We start from the raw sequence: 27,942 nt of genomic DNA on the forward strand, positions 1-27,942 counted from the left end.
ATTTGTTTTATAATCAAAATTACAGGTATAAAATGTTAGTCTAAGTTTATTGTATATCAAATTAAATTATACTAGCATTACAAAACTTTTTAGACTGAAAATTAGAGGTATTATTTTTTTCTGTGCATTTAACACTTCTATAAATGCCCTTTTCACATTTAATGAGACACAGCATTATTTTGTGAACTGTGGATATGCTGTCACTTCCAATATTTTTTTAACTGCTCTGTCCTTACATTATAAGTCTCTTTGCAATGTCAGCATTACACTTTTACAAAACAATCAATGAAATGTGCTTAAACAATTAACGGTTCAAAATATACTTCATACAGTAAACACAAATAAAATGTAGCCAACTATTTAATAGCTGAGATAGCAAAACAAATAGCTACACTACATCTAACCAGTTTATCAGAGTATTACCTGATATTAACTAAGACTCGAGACAAAACTATTCTTCATGCGTAGATCATAACTTGCAAACGTGTTGGGTGTAGCCCAGCCTCCAGTTCTACACATGTCTGCTGAAGCACAGTTCGCCAGAGCCGATGTGGCTGCGATGCCCCTCGTGCCCTCACTCTCAGTGGGCAGGCTTCATCCTGGGCCTGATAAACCCGGAGAATGGCATTCACAATCCAGTGCCATTCTTTGTTTAGAGATAACCTTCCACTTCTGCTGACCTCGAAGCAGACAAAGAGCTGTTCTGGGGTGCGTTTCACATATAACGACACAACTCGCTGCTTAACTACCATAGTACGACGCATCGTTGAACAAATCAACTAGATACAACTAGAAACTGTACTGTCGCAAATTGGTCGTTCAACCACGTTGGTTAATGATGTCACGCTCGTAGTGGAGTAATAATTACTTTTAATGCATCTGTTTGAGATTTAAAGAATAACTGTTGCCAAAATGCAACCTAGGGTCTTTTTGTTAATCTACCAGAGACAAACTTTCGTTTAAAAGCATAATTAGAATGGAAACGCCACTTTTAAGTTTGACTGTATTTTCGTTTTCGGTCAAATTGCCTTTTGAATGGGAGTGAATGGGACACGACTATGATAGCATCAAAATCGCTATTTTTAAAACACTAAGAAGGCTCGACACAACATGAAACTTTGCTGGAAGTATCACCAGGGGGCTCTACACATGAACTCCAGCATTGAAAACATTGTTTGTGTACACAGAGTTTACTAAAAAGAAAGATTTTGAACAACTCACAGTTGCTGTGTCCGCCGGCATTTTGTCAGTCAAAAATAGTCGATCTCCGAATGCAAAGTAACATGAGGAGAGTAAAGATGGAAAGCTCCTAAAGCTTAGTTCCATATAAATTCACAGATAATTTGTTGTTTTGTCGTTAATGAAAATCAATATTGAACTTGTATTTGAAAAAGGATCCTCATATAAGAAACAATACTAAAATTCAGAGTCAGTTCATTCGCATTCGGAGATCGACTATTTTTGATTGACAAAATGCTGGTGGACAGAAACAACAACAGCTACAGTGAGTTGTTCAAAATCTTTCTTTTAGTAAACTCTGTGTACACAAACAATGTTCTCAATGCTCGAGTTCATGTGTAGAGCCCCTGGTGATACTGAGAGCAAAGTTGCATGTTGTGTCGAGCCTTCTTAGTGTTTTAAAAATAGCGATTTTTGATGCCATCATAGAAGTGCCTCAAGCACTCCCATTCAAAAGGCAATTTGACCGAAAACGAAAATACGGTCAAACTTAAAAGTGGCGTTTCCATTCTAATTATGCTTTTACACGAAAGTTCGCCTCGGGTAGATTCACAAAAAGACCCTAGGTTGTATTTTGGCGACAGTTATCCTTAGGGCAGGGTATTGAGTTTGATACTTTTTAGGCACCGACCGAATTGCCTCGATACTATCGAGTATTGAAACATGTCGTGTCATTCGGTACCAAATTTCGATACCTAAGGGGTTCATCTTGTCCAGGTCAGCGAGCCAATAAACATGCAGCGTGATTGGATGTGGCGGAAAAACACTAGTTTACACGGTGGCCAAAAGAGACGTGGCTCGCACGTGAGGCTGTAGTGTGTCAGCGTCCCAACCCACATAGATGGAAAACATGTGGAAAAGATCAAAAGTGTAGCTACGTCACACCAGACATCGATGCCAGCAGCGCACAAAGCAATATTTGCGACAAGATGCTTCCGGCAAGACCGGCAACATGACAAATCTGATGAAGCACTTAAAGTTTAAGTTGCAGGTTAACCACCACAACCAATTAATTTGTAAATTAAGTGCTCAATATGTATATATGTAAAAATTTCTGTCTTAAAATGCGTTAAAATAACATTTATTGGGGTTTCTTCAAGGTAGCGCGTTTTTACAGCAACTGGGTGATGACGTCATAGAAGGAAGTTGCAGCCATACTCTGCTAGACTCCTAGTGTTTGTGGCTTTATTGTGGAGAACGACTGGGAGACTGAGGAGGTGGGAAACTAGTGTTGTCAAAATACCGGTACTATACTGAAAATGTGACGGTACCAGCATTTCTGTAGCACCGGGTATATTCGGTAACCAGTAATAGGCAGCTGCGTTAAGTCGCTTCCATGTTTATCTAAGCACAGGGCTCCAGACTAACTTTTATTACTATGAGCACTGTAGCCGATATATACCACGAGTGTCTGTGTATATTAAACTGCAGAAATACTCTTTAAATATTAACATTGCATGTTCTTTGTCTCTGTGTGAATGAATGGCGCAGACGCACGGTGTCATTTACCACACATACACACACACACACACACACACACACACTGAAGCACGAGTGATGTGCGCGCTGTTTTCAGTCTAGCTGCTGCCGGTCACGATATGATGACATGATGAAATTCATCTCCAGAGCCACTCTTAGTCATTTTACCGTTTCATTTGAGAAAAACTATCGTCATATCATAGCTACACACACAGAAACTCAAAGGTCTTCGCGTCATCCCGACAAAATAAAAGTTCGGTTTAACTTTGCGTGCATGCTGCCTGAACCTGTTTGTTTTGCGAATAGCTTACTCTCATTTCAGCCAGGATCACGGTCCTCTTGAAGCCAGCACACACGATTATGTTTACAATTGAGTTATTTCAATATAACTGCTAGCCTACTTGCCATTAGACTACAGTAACTCTAGGCTTGGAGTTCCTCTTATGACGTCACGCACAGCCTAGTGGAAGGGAGAGGGAGTGCTTAAAACTACTAAAAAGTACCAACTTTTCATATTATATTCAGCATTTTGGTATGAAAAACATACAAAACAGTGGTGGGCGGTCCTTATCTTTATGTTTATTGCATTTTCTTAATGAAAAATTTTACCTGCAACTTACACTTTAACAGAGCACAGAATAAACTTGAGAGCAGAAAGTTGATTCGTCTTCGACTGCAAGAAGAAGCGCGTCACAAACGAACCGAAACTCAGTGTATAGAATACTTGCCTCACAGACATGAGAAATAGGCCTATAAAGCTTAAAATATGTCTACTTTTAAACAAACCAATTCAAAACAAATAGTTTGATTATGTAATCCAAATAAAAGGTGCATTTCTCTCTATAGGCGTGCACACTTTCACTACACTGCAAAGATGATGAGTCAGCATTCCAGAGAGCATTTGATTAGTCAGGAAATTGGATGTAGAGTGCAGAGTGATGTCATCAAAATCATTGATCCATATTGGTGTAAATGAGAGACTGTAAGTTTTGAATGCTTATATCTTCTAAATGCGAATTTTGTCATATTATAAAGCACACTAGCTTATAGATAACAGTAGGGCTGAGACAATAAATTGATTCGGATCGATTCCAGTATTTTCTGAATGCATCGCCATTATCTCTCAAATCGATTCTGAGCTTAGTTTTTAACAGCAGATGACGCTCTTTGCTAGTATTTAACAGCAGATGACGCTCTTTGCTAGTATTTAACAGCAGATGGCGCTCTTTGCTAGTTTTTAACAGCAGATGGCGCTCTTTGCTAGTTTTTAACCTTTGCTGAGTCCCAATTCGCATACTATCCGTCCTAAATAGTATGCGAAACTAGAATTAGTACGTCCCAAATCGTAGCATGTTGAAATGAGTATTCCAAAGATACCCGGATGGTCTACTATTTCCGGTTAGAATTCAAAGTGCAGATCAATGCACACTCTAACGGCTAATATTGCCCACAACCCATTGCGTGCGGGAGGGAGGAGCTTTGTGGTGATGATGGTGATGTAAACCTGGCAGTCGGATGCAGCAACGGAGATGCGCCCTCAGTTTTTAAGTGTAAGAATTCAAATATTTAACCCTAATTAAAGTTATATTTTATTGTCTCGTAATATTAATGGGTTTATGTTGTGCCAAAAAAGTACCGTGTTTATCTTGTAGGGTCCGATGAAGATAACGAGCGCCTCATTGCAGGCTACAAAACAATAAATAAAAAGGCTCTAGTACAGTGTCATGCAAGTGTCTTTTTTTTGTATTTCTTTTGATGTTTCTGTCTGACTTATTTGTAGTAATACTGTGGCTGTACATATGTTAACTTTATCAGTCCAACCAAAGAAACATGGTTACTACACTTTTACTATAGTAAAAGCATGGTTCATTTTCATCGGGGTATTTTTAAGTATTATACATAAGTATAAGATTAAGTATGAAATACGGTAAACAATAGTTACACTATAAACTTTAAATATTTTAACTCAGAAAATAAGTAGCGCTAGCTTTCGTTACACACATTTGCACATGAACGTCAGAACCAGCCGCCTCACAAACGACCTGCGTTTGGTTGATCTACGACGACGCCCTGCTTCACTCCTCAATTTGGTAAACACATTGTAAATGTATTGTGGAAAAAAAGATGGGAATAGTAAATAAAATTATATTGGATATATAAGAATGAATGAAATGTTAAATGTTTTGTTAACAGTCACGGTGTGCGTAACTAGGCAACCACGTTCAAGTTCACGTTGCATGACGTCATCGAAGTATGTCCCAGAACGTGCATACTTTTTTGCTACACACTCAAAAGTATGTGCTTTTTCATCACAAAAAAAGTACATACTTTTAGGTCGTAGTATAAGTAGGCGAATTGGGACTCAGTCCTTATGCTCAAATGCTCACGAAGAAGAGCGCTCGGGCGTTCGGCTGAGTCTGAGAATGTACTTGCAACTCAGAATGCTTTTATGACGCGAGATTAATGTAAACTGCAAACACCCTTTGTAATTCACTTCAACCTTTTCGAACTTTATGAATGATTATTTTATTGGAGGTTCAAGTGGTGTGTGTAAGGCATTGGAAACAAGCAGAGTACGGCTGTTTCTAAAGCACGCAGTGTCATCTGCAGTTAAAAACTAAGCTCAGAATCGATTCAAGAGAGAATCGCGATGCATTCGGAAAATCTCAGAATCGATCCAGAATCATTTCTCGATTCACGATGCATCGATTTATTGTCCCAGCCCTAGATAACATTAAGGCTAACATATTCATACTAAAAGCCAAAAAACTTTAATTTAGATTTCATGGGGACTTTAAGTAGCCTGGATTATTTCCATTATAAGTACTATTTTTAAAAGTATGCTAAAGGGTATTTCTTTATCCACAAAGGAAAGCTTGAATTTAATTACATTTACGTGTACTTGTATGATAAACAGTTTCAGTGCTTAGGTTGACACTGCCAAAATACTCTGGTATTCTGGTATTTAGGAGTGTTATTATCTAACTTAATACCTCCATATTACCTCTCTGTGACTGGTATTTTCGTAATATGAACCCTTTATGGAGCAGGTTCAGAGCTATAATGATCTAAATTGTGTCAGTTTTAACGCATGCTCTCCCGCTGGCTATCTTATCTACAGTTTCACTCAGTAATGGTGCGAGTGCTGCTGGCTCATCCGAGCAAATATGGGTTTCTCCTGAAGGTTTTCCAGTCCACCTGGACACAATACCAGCTGTTATTAACAGCGCTAGACCACACAACAACAAATGTAATTACTGACCTGACCTCTACCCATTCTAATCACCCTCGCCAGGCTTACAGCAGTAATAATGTGTGATTTATAATCGTTCTTGCAGTCTGAGTGTGTATCACACACACACACACACGCGTGTTGCCCAGCAGCTCCTGGTAATACAGCTGAAGATATCACAGGGTGAGCAATGTTAAAGACATCTATTTCCATGCGTCGCACAGCGCAGGCACAATTAGCTCACGTGCTAATACCGGATCTGTGATGTAGCAGCTGTTACCAGGCGCACTTTCACAGAGCCGAATCATGGGTGTTTTACATCGCCCTGAAGTGCGCACTAAATGCAACAGGCTGACACTTGGGTTTAGACGATTGTTGTTCCAGCGTTTAGCAACACAACAGCTTGGCCCATAAATTAATTATTGTTCTGGATTGAGTTGTCTGTCAGTCTGCGAGAAATGCCGTGTGAATGCGTGGTTGGGTTGGCGTGGGAACCCGAGAGCTCATTACAGCTATGGAGACAAACAAGCATTGAGCAAAATAAAACCCCATCTGCTCTGCTTTTTTAAATACTTTGCCTTCTCCAGGACGTCAATGCTGAGCTCAGTGCTTTAAAATACTCCTGATGCATATCTGCCATTTAATGAACTTATTATTATTATTCATATTATTACACTTCAAAAACTCAAGTTTAGTTGCTGACTTAAATGTATAGGTAAGCAAATTGGCTTTACAAGTCAGTTCAACTTAAATTATACAAAATTTCTTTAGAAAGAAAAGTTGAATCTTGTATAACTTATAAAAGTTTAAATTGTTTTGATGAGTTAAAGTAGGTTAATGTAAAAACATAAGTTGCCATTACTTACTGATCATGTATTTTTTTTTAATTGTATTTTATTAAATTATTGCCACAGTATACACTGAAAATGATGATTTAGACCAAACAATACTCTTTAAATTTTACTTACTACTGATCAAAAGTTAATTTTTTTTTTACTGTTTGTTGAAATAATTATCTTCCGCACACCAGGGCTGCTTTTATTTAATACAAAATTCTGTAAAAAAATAGTATTATTTTGAACTAGAATTACAATTTAAAAGAATGATTTTCTAATTTCCCAGACAGCAACATAGTGTCAGCAGCCCAGATCTGGGCCACATCTGGTATATTGATTCAATGCGTACCAGATGTGAGTTTTAGCCAAACTGACACTACAGGTGAATAGGGTAAAAAATGTAACTAGCAGATATCACCATGAAACTTTCCCAGTTGATTACCTACATTAAGATGAGGAAAAAAATGTATTACAAGTTTTCTGTAATTTAATGTTTAAATATGCAAATGAGGCATTATCTAATTAAATATGCACTAATTTGCATATATTTAAAAAAACTAAATCTTAGTATTGGATAAAGCCAGGTTCAAAATTCTTTTTTCATTGTGTTCACATATTAGATGGGCAAAACATTTCAGAGGGATTTATGGATATCTACTTTTGTTATCCTGTAAATCAGAATATACTGTCAATAGCCTTAAAAATATATATTTTCGCCATGTTTTTTGGAATAAAATGTTATATAAATCAGGCTAGGAATATTATATTTACAAATCCCTCCGTAAATGTCTTCATAATATAACTAGGTACAAGACTGGACAGTTTGGTGTATATAGTATAGGTGCTACTGAAGTGGAGATTTCAGACTTGGAGTATGAGAGAAAAGTCATTTTGAGAAAACGGGCTTTAAAGATTTATCATCAGCCAATGAGATTGCGCATTTAGAGTTAAATCCCCCCTTTTACTTTCACGATTGGTTTCTTATAAAAAGGAAATGACCATATTTGGATCCGACAGCGTTGTACAGGAGAGAGAGAGAGAGCTTTCCAACAGTATATGTGATGATAGTGTGCAGACAGCGATCGTAGAGCAGCGGGATGATTTACAACGCCAACTTTTGTTGAATTTATGAGAAATCTACAGATGCAAACAGACAAAGTGTAGTAAAATAAAGACCTTAATGTGTATTTCGGACTTTTTTTTTCACCACAAGTCTGAAAGAAGACATGTTATTGAAGACAAATATCCCAAAATCTCAAAATTGACCAGTGAAAAAAAACAAAACGATGTTTTTGCCGGCCGTGTCTCGCCTTAAACCAGAAACCATGATTTTCACTTTAAATAAATAAACGACACAGTTGATTCATGTTTCTTTGTTCAAGCCCCCACAATGTCCGCCCCAAATCCACTCTTCAGTACGGCCCCCTGAACCGTTCACTAATTCCATAATAAGGATTTTTCCTTCCATCTGAGGAATTCAAGGTTTCTGTGTATTCTGCTCTGCTACTCCAGGAAACACACTTCGCCAAACCACACTTACCAAGAGCAGACAGCGCAGAATGAGTTATGAGCCAGTTACAAAGGACACATTCTTGCGGTCAAAGAAAACTGGACTGAGCGCAGCTGAATATGGGGTTTTGAGATGTGTTTTCCCCCAAGGTTGATCTACGCAGTGTCTTGAAGATGGTAACCACCAAGACATCCAGTGGCCAAAGATATACAGTGGAGATAAATCAACAATTGAAAAAAATGGAGATTGAATATAACCTGTTTTATGCCCTGCCATAATGACAAACTTAATTGGCAAAGGGATTGTAATGATGTGGACTATTGGAATAAAATTAAACAAAAGAAACAATATATTGACATCTAAAGATGTCAATGCTTCAATCATCTGATTAATGTAATGGCTTCCATTTTCTTCATCTGTTGGGTTTTCTCAGCATACATTGATATATGCAGTTCATTGGATTATTTTGCATGTTGTCTAATTACACTAAACTATTTTATAATATAAAATATATCAGGTTTTCAGAAATCAGTTTGGTTTATTCAGAGGTTGAACACAGACTTTGCCTGGAAGTCACTTTTTGCAGTATTTATGGGCAATAAAGAGAGCTCAGGGTCTTTCAGTGGTTTAAGGGAAAGAGAGACTGAAAGCTACACATGATTTCAGCTCACAATCCCTCAGCATATAAAATTATTACGAGCCACAAAACATCATATAAACAATAAATGCCATTATTTTCGCCTGCCTATCCTTCGATCCAGTGATGAATTGCACATTTTCAGAAGCATTGTTACTGTTCCCTTGCCTCAACATGATTTCAATTCTTATTTTCTCAGGCTCTCGCTATGGGAATGATGACAGAGTATTACCACTACATTTTTACTACCCTGGTAAGTTACGTATGGACCTTTATGTTATAGAACACATTCAAAACCACAGCGATATCCATAAAATGATTTGCATTTCAGGCCATTATGTTCCTTAAATGGAAATATTGATTTGTTTTTCCTGGTGCTGTTTCCTGTTTTCACCACTGATGTGTTTTACTCTGACTGAGACCAAGACAACATAAGATTATTATTTTTAAACTGCATTTTTTTTGTCTCGAAAGTCATTAAAACTGTCATTAAAAAATGTTTATTACGATTTAAGCTATTGTTATGTACTTGTATTTAATTCATTACATAAAAGCATTGATACAGTAGTTAAATCTAATGTAAATTGACTTTTTTTTTTACAGTACTTGCTGGTCACTAATTGTGACACATTCTTAGCTAATATTTATGTGTCACTAAAAAAAACTGAAGGACAAAATATATATTTCAAAAATGCAAATACAGTTTAATGGCTGGTAAATTTTCAATTTTTGCCTATGATATCAATGCATCTCACTAGTTTTTGGAATAGAGCTTGTATGTCAGTGTAATCGTGATGTGTGTTAATAAAATGTAACGTGGTACAAATGTAACAGACATACCTATTGTGTTTCATATTCTTTAGGATCTCTTCGCGTTGGATGTGGAACCCTATCGCTACAGCGGGGTCAACATGACAGGATTTCGTATCCTAAACACCGAGAACAGCCAGGTGTCCTCCATCATTGAAAAGTGGTCCATGGAGCGTCTGCAGGCTCCTCCTAAAGCAGACTCTGGTCTACTGGATGGTTTCATGACAGTAAGAAGCTATTACAACATGTTTTGTTATCGCACAGGACAGTGGTTTCCAGCTGGCTCTGCTTCAAGACTCAGATTTTACATGGCATCATGTGGCGCTGTTTCTAATTTGTTTCTCATAGTAAACAAAACTAAACTAAATGTAATATTATACATTATAATTTACAATAATTTGCCACACAGAACATACGGTCAGCACACAGCATGTGTACCCTTGTTTCAAGTGATCTCATTTTTAATGCAGTCTGCGTTGTTTACTTCAAGTAGTTTAGATCATGGTTTGGGTGAGGTCATGCCACACTACCCGGCCATGCTGGCATCTGCTTATTTTGGCTTTAGTAAGTGACAGGTGAATTTGTGCCAAAATACAGTAGAGTTGATTGGCCGACAGCCTTTCACTTCAACATCGAAAGCCACTACTATAAAGTATGTATGATTGCATGGACAGTGGTGTTTTATTATTTGCATTTTAGACAGATTTAGTTTAACTTACCTGTTATACTGTAGACACTTTAGCCTTAAGTAATGACTTAAGTCATCAGAAAAGAATAATCTGAAAATGCAGTCAATGTGATAATGGTAGAGTTTGTTTTTAATTAATGCTGGTACGAGCTGTGGGAAGTTGTTTGCTCTGTCTGTGCATAACACTATTCCCACGAGAGTTTGAACCCACAACCTGCAGGGTATGCTGCGATCTGAAGTGTGTGTGATAAACACTATGCTGTTGTGATCTAAAAACTCTCTAATATCAGCATACTGGCTCTATCCCAGTTCTTCCTCAACACTGGCTCTCCTAGCCGGGAAAAGGGCCAAGATATGAACTCACTAGAGGCTGGGTGAGACGGAAACAGAGGAAAGAGGAGAACTCGCATGCCAAAATGAACCAACCTGCCAAAATAACTCTCATTGGACACAACACAATGACATTTCACTGGACTCGTTGTTCTACGCCCTGTTTAGAGAGAAATTTGCACAGCTATGATAAATGAAGACTTAGATTCTGTCATGATTCACTCACACTCATGCCATTTCAGATCTGTATGACATTCTTTGTTCTGTGAAACACAATAGGAGATATTTAGCAGAATGCAGTGGCCGCTTTAAAAGTATTGAAATGCATTATTATCACTTTTATAATAAAATTTAAGGTCATCAAGCATGTGTTCACAATCGCACCAAAGTTCATTTTAATCTAACCAAACCTGACAAGTGTCAACACACTCTAAAAGGTCTCAAATATCGTATTAATTAATAATATAAATAGCAGTCCTATTAACATTTGTTAGGCTGATCTTGAAACAACAGGAAACCTGGTGGTCCGACTTTCAAAACACTTGGTCCTTGATCCAGGCACAATTACACAACTCTTCAAATCGCATGACTTCCCCGTCCTCTTGATGTTTTCCATATTGTGTGCGTTTATTCAGGTATGGGCATGCAATCATAATTTTATTTGTTCAGGTGTTTAATAGGCTTTAAAAGGTTAGCTCATCCCAAAATGATAATTCTGTCATCATTTGCTCACCCTCATGTCATTTCAAAGCCATAGGACTTTCATTCATCTTTTGGAACACAAATTAAGTTTAAAAAAAAAATATTCTCTCATAACTTTTGTCCATCCATTGAAAGCCCATGCGACAAAAACTTCCATGCATCAAGAAAAGCACAAAAAGATATCAGTGAACAGTGAAGTTCTGTTAACAAGGTATCTGGTTCAATACAACAAAAACATTTGTGGAAAAATCAATCGCAGGATGTCATTGTACCAAGAAAACAGAAATCCACACGCATGTCTGTGGAATAAATCAGTATGTTTGAATGCACAGAAATTCAGATTACAAGGTCTACACACATTTTCAGCATTTTTGTTTAAATATTAGCCATGAACAAACACTGACGAGTTTACATTTTTTTGAACTTGCTTTTCCCCACACTAAACTATTATTTGGATATCAGCAATCTCAGATAAGCCATCCCCAAATGTCATACGAAACCAAAACAAACTATATGTGACTTTTGGCCAGATTAAACTACCAAGTAGACCAGATTTTATGCCAATAGTTAAAAGTCTAGGTACAGTACATGAGACTTCTCTTTTCCATCACAGATGAGGAATCACACTGAGCTTTAAAGTACAACACACACACACACACACACACACACACACACACACACACACACACACACACACACACACACACACACACACACACACACACACACACACACACACACACACACACACATTCCATAAAAGCATGCTGCATGACTGATGTCTTATATTCCACATCTTCTGAAGCAGTCATTGACTTCAAACCTAACGTGACCTGTCTTCTGTTGTCGAGTTTGAATGTGCTCAAAGGCGGATGAGATTTGAGAGTTGTGACAGAATTGACTTAAATTGGTTCCTCACACAAATTCATTGTAGCTGTAGAAAAACAATTTGGAATATAACTCACAAGTTGTATGGATAACTATTATGACACTGCATTTCGAAAACACCTCTTTGTTCAAAACATCCACTGCAGATCTAGAATAGTTTGAAGAATCCATCCAGAAGTTACTGAACTATAGACACACACACACACACACACACACACACACACACACACACACACACACACACGCCAGCTGGATGGTAAATTTCCCCTTTCTAACCCAGTCGATTAAACGACTCAAAGCCTTTAATTAGCTGACTCAGCCTGTCTTACAGTACAGCTCGCACAGTAACTCATCGGTCTATCTTCACTCATCAGCTCAGAAAAAGGACAAACTCTCACTATTCAAGGCTGTCAATCCCTTCTAGTTGTAACATTGACAGCCATGATTATTTAGAGACCATAATGGTTCAGGTTTCCCTGAGAGCTGCATTTGAAGGCAGGCGTTAATCAATCTGCCAAATGGCAATCAGTCAGAGGCTAATGCATATTGACACTGTAAAAAGTTTCTGTAAATGTTTGATTAGCAGTTTCACTGGTTCACTATTTATGGTCCTGTTAAAGCTTTATATTGAACCACTGTAACTTATCGAGCTTATATTGTGACGTTTTTCATTTTTTAAAGCATTGTTTAGCATTTGTTCATGAGACAAAATATATTATTTTAGATTTATATAGAGCATCCACAGTCTATTCACTGACTGTTGTGTATTGACGCATATTGCATTAACTTGAGTTCAAGACTCAAGATGTCAGGGTGATATTATGAGAGTTTGTGAGGAAGAACTAGTAGTTAGACTCATTCATAACTCATTTATGAGTAGCAATTCAACTTTAATCACAAGCAGAACTGTTAATTATTGGAAAGAAATTACAAAGGCTACACATATTTTCCACTGATGTATTCTGTGGTTTCTGTACAAATGCTTTTGGAGAGAACTGCACCATTATTTGAGCAAGAATGTCCTGAATCATGCTAATTGTTTAACAAAGCAATGCAATCTTGGAAAGATTTTTCATCTAATGATCTCTTGATCTACAACAATCCTCAGGTTTGATTTATTTATGTATGTATTTAGAATGGAAAGAGTAACAGCACTGTTGTATTATTATTATTATTATTTCCTGATAGGGTCACTGTTTGTGAGATTCATTCATGGGCAGTGGGATATCAGATTCTACATATTTTCTCTTTGGACAATAATTAATCTTTATATGGTGAAAGGCTGCCCTGAGTCATGGTTTAACATGGATAATGAAAATGACCTAACAAGGTCCTCAGACTTATTAGCATAATTTCCTTCCGTGCTAATTGCTTTAGCTTGTGCCTGATTTACTTGGAGGGAGCTCATCTACAGGACAACTCATCACTGAGCAGAAAACGCCCATTCAATGCTGCAGTGCCAGCGTCCTTGTGGGTTTATCTAAGGAGACAGAGCCGAAAAACAGTAAAGATAAAAGGGTCTTTAGTGGGACACCAACAGAAATGTGAAGGTCACTTTACAGTTTGCAGTTTTTATCGCCGCAGTGGTGCGGGGTGTGTATATAGGCTACATACAGTATATTGACCCTAAATTAAATTCATTCTGTAACACGTTAAAAATGAATAGCAGTAAATAATGGTAAGCTAAATAATATAGGAAAGTAAAATATTAAATTAGAGATAAATGCATCATATATATACCGCTCTGCGTTTTTAGAGGGATGTGGGACACGAGCAGGACAGAGAACATTGCTGTGTATGAAATCAAATACTTTCCTAATATATAGTATGGGAAAATGTACAAATACATAAAAACAGTAGGAGAAAACTCCCCGGATGAGCTATTACTTCTGCTGAGATTCTGAAGTGCGCATTCGATGGACAATTTACTATCCCATGTGGCCACGAGAGAGTTGCAGTGAAACAATGCAACTGGCGTTGGTTGGTCACGTGAGAGTAACAACATGGCGGATATAGTACGTCCGAAATTCATTAATACTATATAGAACATACTTTTTTAATGGACGCAAAGTAAGTTAAAATTCAAATGTAGTACCTACTCAGAGAGTATGCGTTTTCAGATGCACCGCATCTCTTGTCTAATATCTTAATGTCTTCTCCTGATGTTCCAAGGCAATTGACACTTGTTGTAAAAAGGTTTGAAGACTGAAGAGCAAATTTAATCTTCCCCAGGTGCAAGACATTTAGGCTATATTTTGATAAGGCAGGGAATGCGTGCCTTACCATGTCTAACAGGCACAAAATTTGACGTGCAAGTAAAAAGTTGTTTTTATACTTTACAACGGTAAAAATTAAATGAAAGGAAGAAACGTGTTTTTATTTATTTATATTTAGAAACATTTATAATCCCCTATGAAAATGGCTTGAGTGAAGATTTGGGAAAAGAAACAAGAGATTCCATGTCCAGTGGATTATCTCATGGAATATTGTTAAATTCATGGAAAATAGGGAGACCAGATCGCAAAACACAATACAAAGCCGTGTAATGGCGAAGTGATATATAATTGCTAACTTTTTCTAAACAAAGCTTCTGGTACAAGTTGACCATCACAGCCCCTGGTTGTTACTAGTAAAATGGCTGTATGTTTTACAGTATCTTAAAATGAGAAAATCAAGGTTAAGTTTCAATGCAATAAAAAGTTTGTTTTTATTTTTTTATTGTAGAAGTAGTAGTCATTGCAATGAGTTATGTTGACAACTGTATCACTAATCGGTTCCTTGCCACTGTTGCCTTTGGCTTGCTCAGTTGGGGATACTTAAATTGATTAATCGATTCACCAGTGCTATTGATCTGCATTACCAAACGTGGATGTTTTACACCAGAAACAAACACTGATGTACTATTTTATTTAATACTGTGAAGCTGCTTTGATACAATCTGTATTGTGAAAAGCGCTATATAAATAAAGTTGACTTGACTTGACTTGACTAATTTGACCATATTTTACCCAAGACCAGAATGGAGTTGTGCGAGCGTATGATTGTCACTTGTTGCTTTGAGGCGAGATCAGACATGAAATGTCCGGAAGCTTTGGAAAACTTCTTGGAAAAAAGTTTCCCACAAGATCACAGTTCATTTCAAAGAGGATGGATGAATGGATGATGAATGGAACTGAATGCAAATACGGGTACTTCGGTAGCAAGGCGATAATGAAATTGTGAAAATGTGACGCTACCAGACAGTGCCGGTTGTATAGAGTACAGACTCTATTCGGTACCGGCTCATAGGCGGCTGCGCTCAAGAGGTCACATGCGTTTGTGTTTGTTTGCGCTTTGAGAAACATCAGAAGTTTCTATTTACGATGTGCTTTGCACATCTGGCATTTGTACAGACTACTGAATGTTTGGTATTGTGACAACACTAGAACTAAGTCTTATTTTTTTTTTATGGAATATTGAAGTATTTATTATAAATGATTTATGTCTGCACATTGTTTTTGTTTTGTTTTGTTTTTTTAATTCATGTGCCTCGTAATCTTGAAACAGAATAGCTTCCCCTCCCTCTTGCTCTTCTCTGATGATGACGAGGGCGGGGCAACCTGTCACTCACATGAGATCAGCCAATAGCAAACCACAACCATCCAATCAATTCCCCATGGACTAAATCAAGCCCCGCCCACATTTGTTCTTGTTCCAGAAGCCGTTTCACTCGGATATACGGCACAGTAGGGAAGAAAAGACCAGCACAACTTCCATTTCATGCTGATTTTAAGACTGATTTTCAAGAATCTACAAGAGTTGCCATTAAAATAAAATAAAGAGTAGCCTATAGTGGTGCATATCTGAATAAGTATATTCTCTGGCACAGGTAAATTCTGTCCGTGTGTATCTGATGGATCTGTCTGTTGTCAATGTCTTGTGGGAGATCTCTCTGATTGACAGCTCTCAGCGGGGAGTAAGCATGAGCTCGAAAGGGACAGGTGACACTCAGACCCACAGGCACAACTCTATTCAAAACCCACCGTTCCACAAATAGCCAATAAAGCAGGAGTATCAACCTCCTTATCTTTCATTACACCCATTAAACATTCCTCAAGTCCTTTTTTGCTTAACAAATGGGCTCCTTGAGGAGCTGCCAGCTCTCTCTGATCCCATTAGCCCATCCATCCCAAGGTCATCACAGTATTGCCTAGAAAGAATCCCTGTTTAATGGCAATCCCTATACCCACAGGGCTTTAACACATTTAGGTTTTCTAGAATAATCCACGAGCCCCGGAGAAAAACGATTGAGCTCACTATAGCCAGAAATGATTGAAATGTCTCCATAATGTGTGGGTGCATGCGACGAGCATGTGATGTTGCATTTGGCTGGGAAATGTCTTCACTGCGCCTTGGCTGCGTCTTCATTGCTGCGAGATGAGAATGTCTCTAAATCTGTGGTGAGATTTGAGAAAAGCCCCTCCTCCTCCTCCAAACGAAGCCCCTTTAAGCCATGGCCGACTGCCTTCTCTTCGGATAAGTGTGGTTGGTTGGTTTTGGTTTGGAGATTTGGCTCCGACCTGGGCCACATGCTGTTGGAGGTATTGCACTGGGGTTAGGTTGACATGAGGAGGATCTGACATGAGCATTTCAGCTCAGCCCAAAATACTGAGCCAGCTGTAGTGCACCTGTACTTTGCAGGAATCTCCAGTCTTTCTATCTCTGAAGGTTTTCTGTGGTGAGCAAGAGGCTTGTTTTTGTTTGTTTTTATCCCCCAAATTTTCCCACTCTAGCAAATGGATGTATTGTGAAATGGCAGCAGTTTAGCTCAGTTCAGAGCTACTGTTTACACAGGCAGCTGCCTTCATAACCCTTCATAACCTCATTAGTGACTGATCTGAATTAGGCAGCATCGTTCTGCTCAGGAGACTTGACTTTCAATTGATTCCCATAGAGTTTGATGTTGCTAAGCTCATGCCATGGTACTTTAGTAAGCATAAAACATACACATTACTGCAAGTAATTGCACCAGTCTACAATTCTTTAGAAGTCGTCTGCTTCAGAGCTTTTTTTTATTTATTTTTTTATGTATTTTGATGTGCTGAATTGAACTGATTGGCTACTCTTTCCAAGATATATAAGTTTTTGCATTTTAAGTCTATTGTGTAGATAGTAGCTACCTGCCACCTGTCCTGTTTATGTAACACTTTAAAAATCAGCAAAATGATAATATAAATCAAATTTATTATGAAACAAAAGGCAAAAAAAAGTATGTACATATAGTCCTATTCAATGTCTACTCTGTGCTTCTTTGCTTGTCTCTTGTATTCATTAAATGGAGCACCTCTTGTCCCTGTCCAGTAATAGTCTACAAGCATTGATGGGCTCCATTCACTCCATTTTAAGTGATCTGCACTGCTCACACACGCTCAAGGCATTGAAAAATCAAACACTGACATCTAACACCGTGTCCTAACCAGATGCCACACTGGACGCAACGCGACTGCGGGATGTGTCAAAATCAATCAAAACCCACAGCCAATCAGAACAGCGTGTGGGTGGAGTCTCGCAGCGAGTGCACAGCACTAGAGAGTAGAAAATGGATAAGTACGTGTAGCTACATAATCTAATTCACAAATATTACACCATTTAAACATTATTCAAATACATAGGCTACTGAGTTACTAAAACAGTCTTTGTCAAAGAATACACTTGTTTGTTCACAGTTTGAACGTTCTTGTTTCCATTTGTTTCATTTCAAGATCTGAGGTGAATTATCCATTGTTGCTTTTACAGCCACAAAGCTGGAGCACTAAATGATATTCAAAGTCACATTACATGCTTTTAACATTAAATAAAGCACATAAACAGTACCTGAGATTATCATTACCTCACTTTGTGTTTGTTGTTCCAGCGCGACGTCGTAGAAAAATAGGAACCGTTTCTACAATAGAATCGTCACGTGTCGCATTCGCGGCTGGTTAGGACAAACACTCTGATTAACATGGAAAATAACCTTTTATCGCAAGTCACGTGCAGTTACAAATGGTGTAAGAGAGCATGACACTGTATGACGGGTGCAAAACTCTGTTCCTGGAGGGCTACAGCCCTGGCAAGTTCAGCTTCTACCCTACTCAGATGAACCTGATCCAGCTCATCAAGTCCTTCAGGCTTATGAAAACTACAGGTATGTGTGTTGGAACAGGATTAGAACTAAACTCTGCAGGACTGTGGCCCTCCAGGAATTGAGTTTTGCACCCCTGCTATATTTCTAGAGCCGATATTGGGAAGTTCATTCAGCAGAGTGATGTAAGCTTTGTGATGATTGCATTATCCATGATAATGAAGCAATTCTAGAAGCAACATGATGCAAATCACATCATGTTTGATGCAATAGCAGCTTCAGATTGCATCCTTCATTGCTTTGCCTAAAAAGCAAGAACTGTCCAAACCCAAACAGATTTACTCATAGATCCAGTCAAATATGTATTTTTGTCATTTCTGTTTTAAATAGACCCCTTCCCTTTATAACTCACTTATCCTCCGCCATTCCCAAGTCAAGGGTGGCATATACTGGCCCAATAGCATCTCTTGAAAACTAGAGCCAATCAACAGTTTTAAGCATCATTTTCGTTCTCAGTGACCCACAATTAGTAAAGTTTGACTACATTTATTTCAGAATAATTTTGGCTGTAGACCAGTGTTATTATTACATTATAATGTTGTGTCAGGATTCACTGGAAGTAACAGGACCAAAAAGCAGAGGTGAGAGGTGAATGGTGATTTATTAACTATCAAGTGTGTAACAGTTGAACAGTCCAGAGACGGTCCCACAACAAGTCAAGTCACCTTTATTTATAGCGCTTTTTACAATACAGAATGTTTCAAAGCAGCTTTACAGAGATAACAGGAAAATAATGCAACAAAGTTTGTTTCTAGAAGACAATAGCGTCACAGTCCAGCTTTAGTAAGTTCAGTGATGCTTCATTTTTGTTGTAAAAAGTTATTAATGTAGTTAATTTATGTATATAGCCGCTCTGGAGTAAACCCTGATGTCATTGTCCAGCTCAGTTCAGTTCTCATATAATGGTGTCAATGCAGACAGAGCAATAATATTGGTGAATATTAAACTAAATTCAGTCTAGACAGGAGACTCAGGCAGTCTCAGGACCGGACTCAAACACACACAGACGCACAACGCAACAGGGGAGAAAAAAGAACAAAAACACTAAAACATTAAACAAGTAAGGCAGGGCAAACACTAGAGTTATGTGACTGAAATTAAACCTTTACTTCTAAGGGAAAATAGATAAATAAAACACTAGAGTAAGCAAGTAAAACAAGTGCACAATAAGAGAAAGCTATGTATTAGATAAGTGTGAACCACGCTGAATAAATCAAAGAGAAACCCAAAGTAACAGAAACTAAATCTATAAATCGGAGAGACAGAACCGAACAAAAACAGATCAGAATAGCTCAAGTAGAACAAGACAACTAAAGAAGACTAAGGCTGCGTCTCATTTCTCTGTCTTACCCCTTACTCTTACCCCTTCCCCTCGGTTTTGCGCGTTCATGTGAGGGGAAGTGGCGTCCCAATTCTCATTTTGACTAAGGGCTAGGGCCAAGGCGTAGGGCTTCATAGCCCTTGAAACGAAGTTTGCGGAGGACCACACTTGAAAGAGAGGGGTAGGAATTTCTCAGAAGTGAGTCGCACAAATGTAACTATTTTCAGCAGTTTAATGACACTCGTGTTTTATGATACCTTTAATAAAATGTTCAAGCGGTTTTAATTGTAATGTTTTTGTTTTGAATCGCTAGTTAACTGCTAGCTAGCAGCTATGCGCTATTTGCCGTTTACTAATGTTTTGCTTAGCTATGGTGTCGCCGGCGCCGCCGTTAAATACAATGAAACAATGTCTTTGACTGATGGCACACAAGCGTGCAAAGATAAAGAGAGACCAGGCAATCGCTATCACAACCCGAGACGACGGCATCTTCGTTTGTTTATGTCAACGCGTATCGCCTCTGTTGATGTAGCAGCCAGCTAGCGGAAAGGGAAGATGACGCAAACTGTAATCGAGTGGTGTCTCATTTCTTAGAGAAACGTTCTTCCCCCTACCCCCCTTCACTCGGTATCGAGGGGCAAGGGGAAGACGCAGACAAAGGGGTAGGGGAAGGGGTAAGACACAGAAATGAGATTGGCCCTAAATAATAAAGAGAAGTTAGACTGAGAAAACCTCAAAGCAAAAACTGCAAGGATGCAAGGAGCTACAGCGAGAACAATCACACCCGGGGATGAACACAAGACTGGAGAAAGGTCTAACACACAAACACAAATTGCAACAACAATCCAGCAAAGACACGAAGCAAGGAAGCACAATATATAGGGATGATATATGAGGACCAGGGGAGCACAATTAGTCCATTTAATCAAACAATTGTGAATTTGATATTTTTTACATTACTTTTCGAAGTGAAATAAATGAGCGTAAATTTATGATGGCAACATCATTTCTGCAATGGTCAGTTTTGTCTCCACCACCAGTGTTTTCTTTCATTTATTGTTCTTTCCGAGCAAAACCTTTCTCTATTTGCAGACATTTTGGACACCTGAGCAAAAGCACATAGCAGTTGTACAGTTATACCAGAGCCGTGCAGGTTATACTGTGTACTGTGTAACTTAAGTGCTGTTTCTACTTGATTTGAACCCTTAAAACTACTTTTGTTAATCTAGCTTAGAATTGAACTATATTTTCAACAGACCTGTTAACCTGTTAATTATATAATATAATATAAATACAAATTGAAGCATTTAAACGGAAATATACATGGATCTATAGCAGTTGACCCGAACATTGCAATTATTTCCAGTTTACTACAAATCAACCAAATGCATCATTTTGCATCTTCCTGCATGTTTTTATTTTTTTTTTCTTCAGCATGAGTGTGTCATCAGAAGTGCAGATTACAGGGAGTAGTGCCCACCACTATGAAATGTGCGCAGCAGGGATGTGTCTAATAATGACGAAGCGTCTCCAGTTTGCATTTAGTTTGTGTGTGTTATTGTGAGGGCCAATCCGTTACAGTGATGTGTTACCAGTAATGTTTATGGCAAGCAGTGTTTGCTGATATTTTCAGTGTCTCTCCCGCACACAGCTCACACACTCCACTTTTGCTATTTTCCCGTGGCTCACGTCATAATGCCGTCTAAATAGGCAGCTCACTTGTTTTTGGAACAGAGCATATGTTTGTGCTGGCGGTTTTACATTTGCCCCACTCACAATTGCATCGAAACTGCTCATTTTTGAATTGCAGAACACTGCGAGAACAGAAACATGACATGAAAAATGTGTCTCGGTTTGGTTCCACCTGATTGCAATTATGTTATTTTATTTTTTTGATTGGGGTTTTGTGCTGTGGAGTAGAAAAGTGCTGTCACATGGAGGCTGATCCGACACATGAGACTAGATTAATGACTCCCAGCCCTGCGGTGTAACCATCAGGTATCCAGTAAGACACGTGTCTCTGGAGGCAGGTAATGCCACAGACAGGAGCCATCATGTTGATTTGGGGAAGCTGAAACAGTGCCATTCCATTCCTCCCCTCTTTCTTCCCTTCTTTCCCCGAGGAATTCTTGCGGTTGCATCCTCTACCTCCTGGGAGACACAATGTGTTGCTTTCCACTTCCCCAAATCATATCTCTTCTCAAAGCACCACAACAACAAAACATCCCTTTGTCCTTGCCTGATCCGACCTCTGAACTAAGAGGAGAGCATTGGTTTCTCATTCCCATTTTCTTTGTTTCTTTTCTTTTATTGCTTTCCATTAAAACAATAACTAAAACGAGCACTAGCCTAGGAGTTTGATCATTTCAGGGTGTTATACTGTATATTACTGGTCAAAAATCTCTTAAGCTCACCAAGGCTGCCTTAATTTGATAAAAAAGTTCAGAAAAACAGTAATACAAGGAAAATATTATTACAAATTAAAATAGCTGTTTTGAATATATTTCAAAATGTACATGTATTGCATCATATATCACAACTGTTCAGCGTTTTCAACCATAATGTTTATTTTATGATTCTGACATTTAAAGACATTTAAATGTATAATATTAAAAATAACTTTTCTATTTTAATTAATCACTGTTTTTCATTAACTTTCATTTCAAAGAATATCAAAGCTTTCCTGTAGCTCAAACAGTAGAGCGTTGGCGCTTGCAACGTCAAGGTCATGGGTTTGATTCCCAGGGAAAACAAGAACTGATAAGAATGTAAAAAATATGTACCTTGAAATGCAATGCAAGTCGTTTTGGATAAAAGCGTCTGCCAAATGATTAAATATAAATGTAAATGTAAATGTAGAAAAATAAATAAGTACAAGCAAAAACATACTGTATGTAGTTTGTTAAATACACATTGAAGTCCATTGTCTATGGAAGCAATATAAATCCTTTCAAATATAATTAAAACATTTTTTTATAGCCTAGTTTACACATTGTGTAGGTAACTATAAAGTTTACTCTAATCTTAGAATACTTTAGGTACAAAATTATTAGGGCCCTAAAGTTGTCGTCTTTTGGTGAATTTCTTAGTTTTGAAGCTAAAGTTTGCCTTGCGCTGTCAGTGCTTAAATGCTTTAAAATCGTTTGTTTCTATAAGCTAAATTATATGTGAAAGACTGAATCAATGCAATTTTTCTTTAACTTTATTTTAAAAGAATCTTGAAAGAAATGCATCAGTGTTTCCACAAAAAAATTGCACTTTTCAGCATTGATTATAATAAAAAAATATATATATTTTTGAGCAGCGAATGATTTCTGAAGGATCATGTGACACTGAAGACTGGAGTAATGATGTTGAAAATTCAGATTTGATCACATGAATAAATTACATTTGAACATATATTACAATTGACAATAGTTATCTTAAATTGTAATATCTCACATTAAAAGTTGTTACTGTATTTGTATCAAATAAATTCAGCCTTGCTGAGCAGAATAGACTTCTTTCAAAAACATTATAAAAAAAAAAAAAAACATTATTCCAAACTTTGAAGCGTCAGTGCCAGTGAGAGTGACGCAGCGAGAGGGCTGTGCTGTTGTTGCACTGGCTTTGCTTCAGTCAGCACCTAAAGCCATCATTAGATCTGTGTCTCTGACTGCTGGACTCTCTGCATGTTGATCTGTCGTTGTCATGATCTGTGCCAGCTCAGCAGCCGACGCTACAGGACACCCCTGGGTTCGAGTTCATGAACAGATCAGCAGAGAGGAACGCTCATCTACATCATCCCTCTGGGACTAACGTCTTCATATACGGATACCACAACAGAAACATTTTTTTTGTACTGCCATCTGGCAATTACAAAGAGCGTTTGAATTTAAAAATCACATTTGCATTCCAAATTATGCAAGAACCACTAATAATATAAACTCAGGCTCATTTGGAGAAACATTTACATTTATGCATTTGGCAGACACTTTTATCGAAAGCGACTCACATTGCATTTCAAGGTACACATTTACATTCTTATCAGTTCTTGCTTTCCCTGGGAATCGAACCCATGACGTTGCAAGCGCCAACGCTGCAATACGGGCCTGTGGCGACATTTCTGCTAAATGATACTATGTTGCATACTGTCAAAATGAAATGTCCAGTGAGTGACGCTGAAAGCATGTTCAGTTTTATCAGAAACAAATCTTGCTACATTACATTACATCGGTTTTTGTACATTTCGTGCCAGTTCTGAACTGAATTGTCTGGTGAGTGGCGCTGAAAGGTTAATGCTCTGTCACATAAATTACACCCCGCCTACACTAAACCCTAAACATACCTGATAGTGTAAAAAAAAAAAAAAGCAAATGTGATATAAAAACACATTTGCTGAAGCAACCGTGGCATTTAAGCTGCTTCTACGAGTCTCTTTTATCAAGACTCGTGTTTCACACGACTATCTACGCATTTCACGAGTGCACTGCTGTATCAGGAGTATCGAGTGAGTTTACTACATATGAGCTGGTCATGTGATGCTATATTGCTCATACTGTGAATAAGGGGATTTGAACTTGCCCATAACCCTAAGTACTAAACTTTGGCACGTGCCTTGTCCTGCACCATTTGTATTATGAATATTATACCTTAAATCATGTGGCTCGTTGAGCAGAGTTATGCTATTACTTAAAAAAAAAAAAAAAAAAAAAAAAAGAGACTTTCTGTTGGACAATAAAACAAGCAAAACCATGCCATGGATGTACATTAAAGCAGGGGCAGGAGCCACAGACACCAGAATATCTGTTAACTTGGGTTAGTAAACATCACAACTACCAAGAACACTTTATCAACCCCAATATTAGCAAAAGAAACTAGCAACCACCCAGAATGCCCTAGTAACCTATCCTGACCCTAGCAACCACCTTAGCAACACCTCGGCAACAAGCCACAACATCCTCTTGGCTTCCGATTCTGGTGGTGAATTGTGAATGAAAAGAATAACTTTCCAACACAACATGCAAAAGTGAGATACTTTTTTTTTTTTTTTTTTTTTAAGCATGTTTGATTATTGTCTAGTTGTAAAGATCTGTGTGCTGGACAAAGGGACAAAAAAATTATAATATTGCTCTAATAACACCTTAAATGATGTCCTAATATGACGTGATGCGATGCTGTGACACAAGAACGTATCTTTTATATGTTAATCACAGTTTTTGTCACTGGTTTCTATTCTTCAACATTGCGACTGACAGCATATATACTTATCGTGTTTTCTATGATTTTGACTAACAGCCATAATGAAAGCGACAATGGATAATTTACCTCAGATCTTGAAAATAGCTTAAAGGAAATGAAGAACGTTCAAACTGTGAACTCTGTGTGAACATGCAACTGTATTCCATTACAAACACTGTAGCAGTATGCATTTTGAATAATGTTAAAATAATTTTATACTCGATGACACAAACTGCAAACTACAACAACCACCTGGAACACTCTAGCAACAACTTAAAACACCTTAGCAAACACCCAACCCTCTCCTAGTGACCATATAGCAAGTGTTTAATTAACTTGCGTGTCGTGGTCTTACTAGACTCCATTCAGAAGACTCCATGGTAGACCATTTAAGAGCATATCCATTTATGTGAGTCACAAAAGATGCCTGTTTAATTGGCGAGGCCATTCTTTGTCCTCCAAACTAATTTATGTCTCCCAGAAGAGGAGTTTGAGCATGCATACATTGGTTGAAGGTCACTTAGATATGGCACTGACCTGTCATATCTTTGCAAAGAAGGGAGAAAGATTGAAAACATAGTTCAATAAAAGACATGAAGCTTCTATTTAAAGAAAACTTTTTGAATTCTATGTCTCTAATTAAGGTTGGGTGAAGTTATCAAACTCTTATTCACAATATGAGTAATTTTATTTCATTTTTTTTTTTTTTACTGAAAATAAGTTTAATACAATATTTAAATACAGTCAGTAAATAAAAGAGATATAGAAGAAATAAGAAGTGCTTTATTACGTTTTTAAGGTGGGTCTATCTAATAGAATAAGTTTTAAAATGTAAAAATAAAACACAGGATAGACTTTACTGTATAAATGAAATATGCTGATTCTTATTAAAGCTTCAAACGTTATTCAGTCAAGAGCAGTGAGTGATTTCTCTTTGTCTATTGCCATTTGGTTAACTTTAAAACAGACATCAGCAGGTTCATTAGGCTGGTGTCACTTTAAGACCTAATGCACAAATCCAAGTATGGAATTCCACATTCCAAATTCCATTTTTGGAACTTTAAAATATCAAATGATGCATTTAAAAGTGTATTTTCCGAACGCTGTGACTGCATGTGTGTGATTGCCCTTTCTCTGACCCCTCTACATACCCCTCTCGCTCAGAGCAAAACAGATTCAATATTAAAACGCAGGCACTCAAACACTAGTTTGATGTCAATCTTGCCCCCTGGGTTTCATGTTTTCTTCTATTCTTTCAGCTAAAAGATAAAGAACTTAATGCAATCTTACTAACTGACACATATTACTAGCACTGCTGTAGTACACACAATCATTTTCAAAATACAAACCAGAGAAAAGTGTTGAAATGTGATAATAGGATGAGCTATAAACACATTACGTCTAACTCAAATGATGTTATATATTTATAACGTCACGTTATTTTCCATCTCTCTCAAATGAAACATTTCTGCACAAATGAGCAGAATATACAGGCATGTTCCCCTATTTTGTGCTTTGAGATGGCTAGGACTTGTCATATGAGATGTTTCTCACTGGACCATAAAGCTGTCCAGCGGTGGTCAAATGAAGAGGGTAGACATGTAACAAGAGCTTATGAGTTGTGTTTTGTCAGCAGTGGTCAGATCAACTTAGATGATGGAACATCCAAAACAAATCACTTGGAAATGTTGAATAGCAGTAATGGTATTGTAACATGTGCTTACTGAGGAACCACCACCCAGAACACTAGCATCTTCCTATAAGCCACTCACAACACATTTATATTGCGGTGGCAACTTTTGCATAGACAAAAGTGAAAATTTTGAAAATATAAATGGAGGTAATGAGGCAACCATCCAGTGGTCACTGTTGTGTGTTTCCCATCATCAGAGAGAAACGCAGAGACACTGGTTAACCCAAACTTTCAGGAGTAACATAAGAGACATGAACAAAAGGGAGTATCTCTCATACTCTCAAATGCACGAATGCTGCAAAAATGCATGAATACAAAGACTCTTTTTAATACGAAGTGTAGTGAAGTGCAATACAAAAACTGATTTCAACTTCTGTGAAACAATTTTAAACGAGTGTTTGCCGGAGGGGATTTCTCCTGCTAACCTGACAAGACCTGCAGGATTTAGTTTAGTATTTAGTTTTTTTCTTGTATTAATTATTTTTCTTTCGTATTCTTTTTCTGGAAAAAATAGTTGTTTAGATAGTAAAACAATAACATTTAAACAATAACAAAAGTTTAAATAATAAAATATAATATATACAATATATACAAATGTTTATGTATTGAATCTATATATTGAACAGTGAGTATGTATTTATTTTGAGTCATGTTAAATGGTTTCATTTATATTAATTCGGTGCTGTCAACCAAAGACACATTGTATTGATTATTAATTAATTGATTGCTATCTCAACTCAAATATGTTTGTATAGCTGAAAAACCACATGCAATTCAATTATTATAAGACCAAACACATTTTGAAAAGGTCAGATCAGATTTGAAACCGTTTTTTCTCCCCTCATTCAGAATGCCATGTGACTGTAACATCATACACAAAGCTCAGTAGTGTCTATACACATTGTTAAATGTGTAATTACATTAATGTCTCCGATGTGTTGTTTCATGTCATATAATGCACATGATGAGACACACATTTCAGTTTTCTATACTCTCTTTCCATAAAGATTCTTGTATGACTCTTGGCTTTGTGTTGCCGCTTATGTAATTACTATAGCAACTAATCACCCGGTATCTGGACAGTCAATGCTAAATATGGGATATGAAAAACTAAATTTGACTTGTGTGCTGTATAACAATTATTTTATTAAAATAAGGATCGTGTTACTAATAACAAGTTTGCTCAAAAATGAA

At 37.5% G+C, this 27,942-nt stretch overlaps 1 protein-coding gene across 1 annotated transcript in view; it reads left to right on the top strand.

Moving 5' to 3' along the window:
* Window positions 1-27,942, top strand: part of grik2 (glutamate receptor, ionotropic, kainate 2) — a 229,396-nt gene that overhangs the window by 82,176 nt on the left and 119,278 nt on the right. The window contains exons 5-6 of the mRNA XM_081388117.1: window positions 9,133-9,186; window positions 9,797-9,970. Coding sequence (XP_081244243.1) covers window positions 9,133-9,186; window positions 9,797-9,970 — 228 coding nt within the window. The remainder of the gene's footprint in view (window positions 1-9,132; window positions 9,187-9,796; window positions 9,971-27,942) is intronic.

The sequence above is a fragment of the Scardinius erythrophthalmus genome, assembly GCF_964197995.2.
Source record: "Scardinius erythrophthalmus genome assembly, chromosome: 16".
In the NCBI taxonomy this organism is placed as follows: Eukaryota; Metazoa; Chordata; class Actinopteri; order Cypriniformes; family Leuciscidae; genus Scardinius; species Scardinius erythrophthalmus.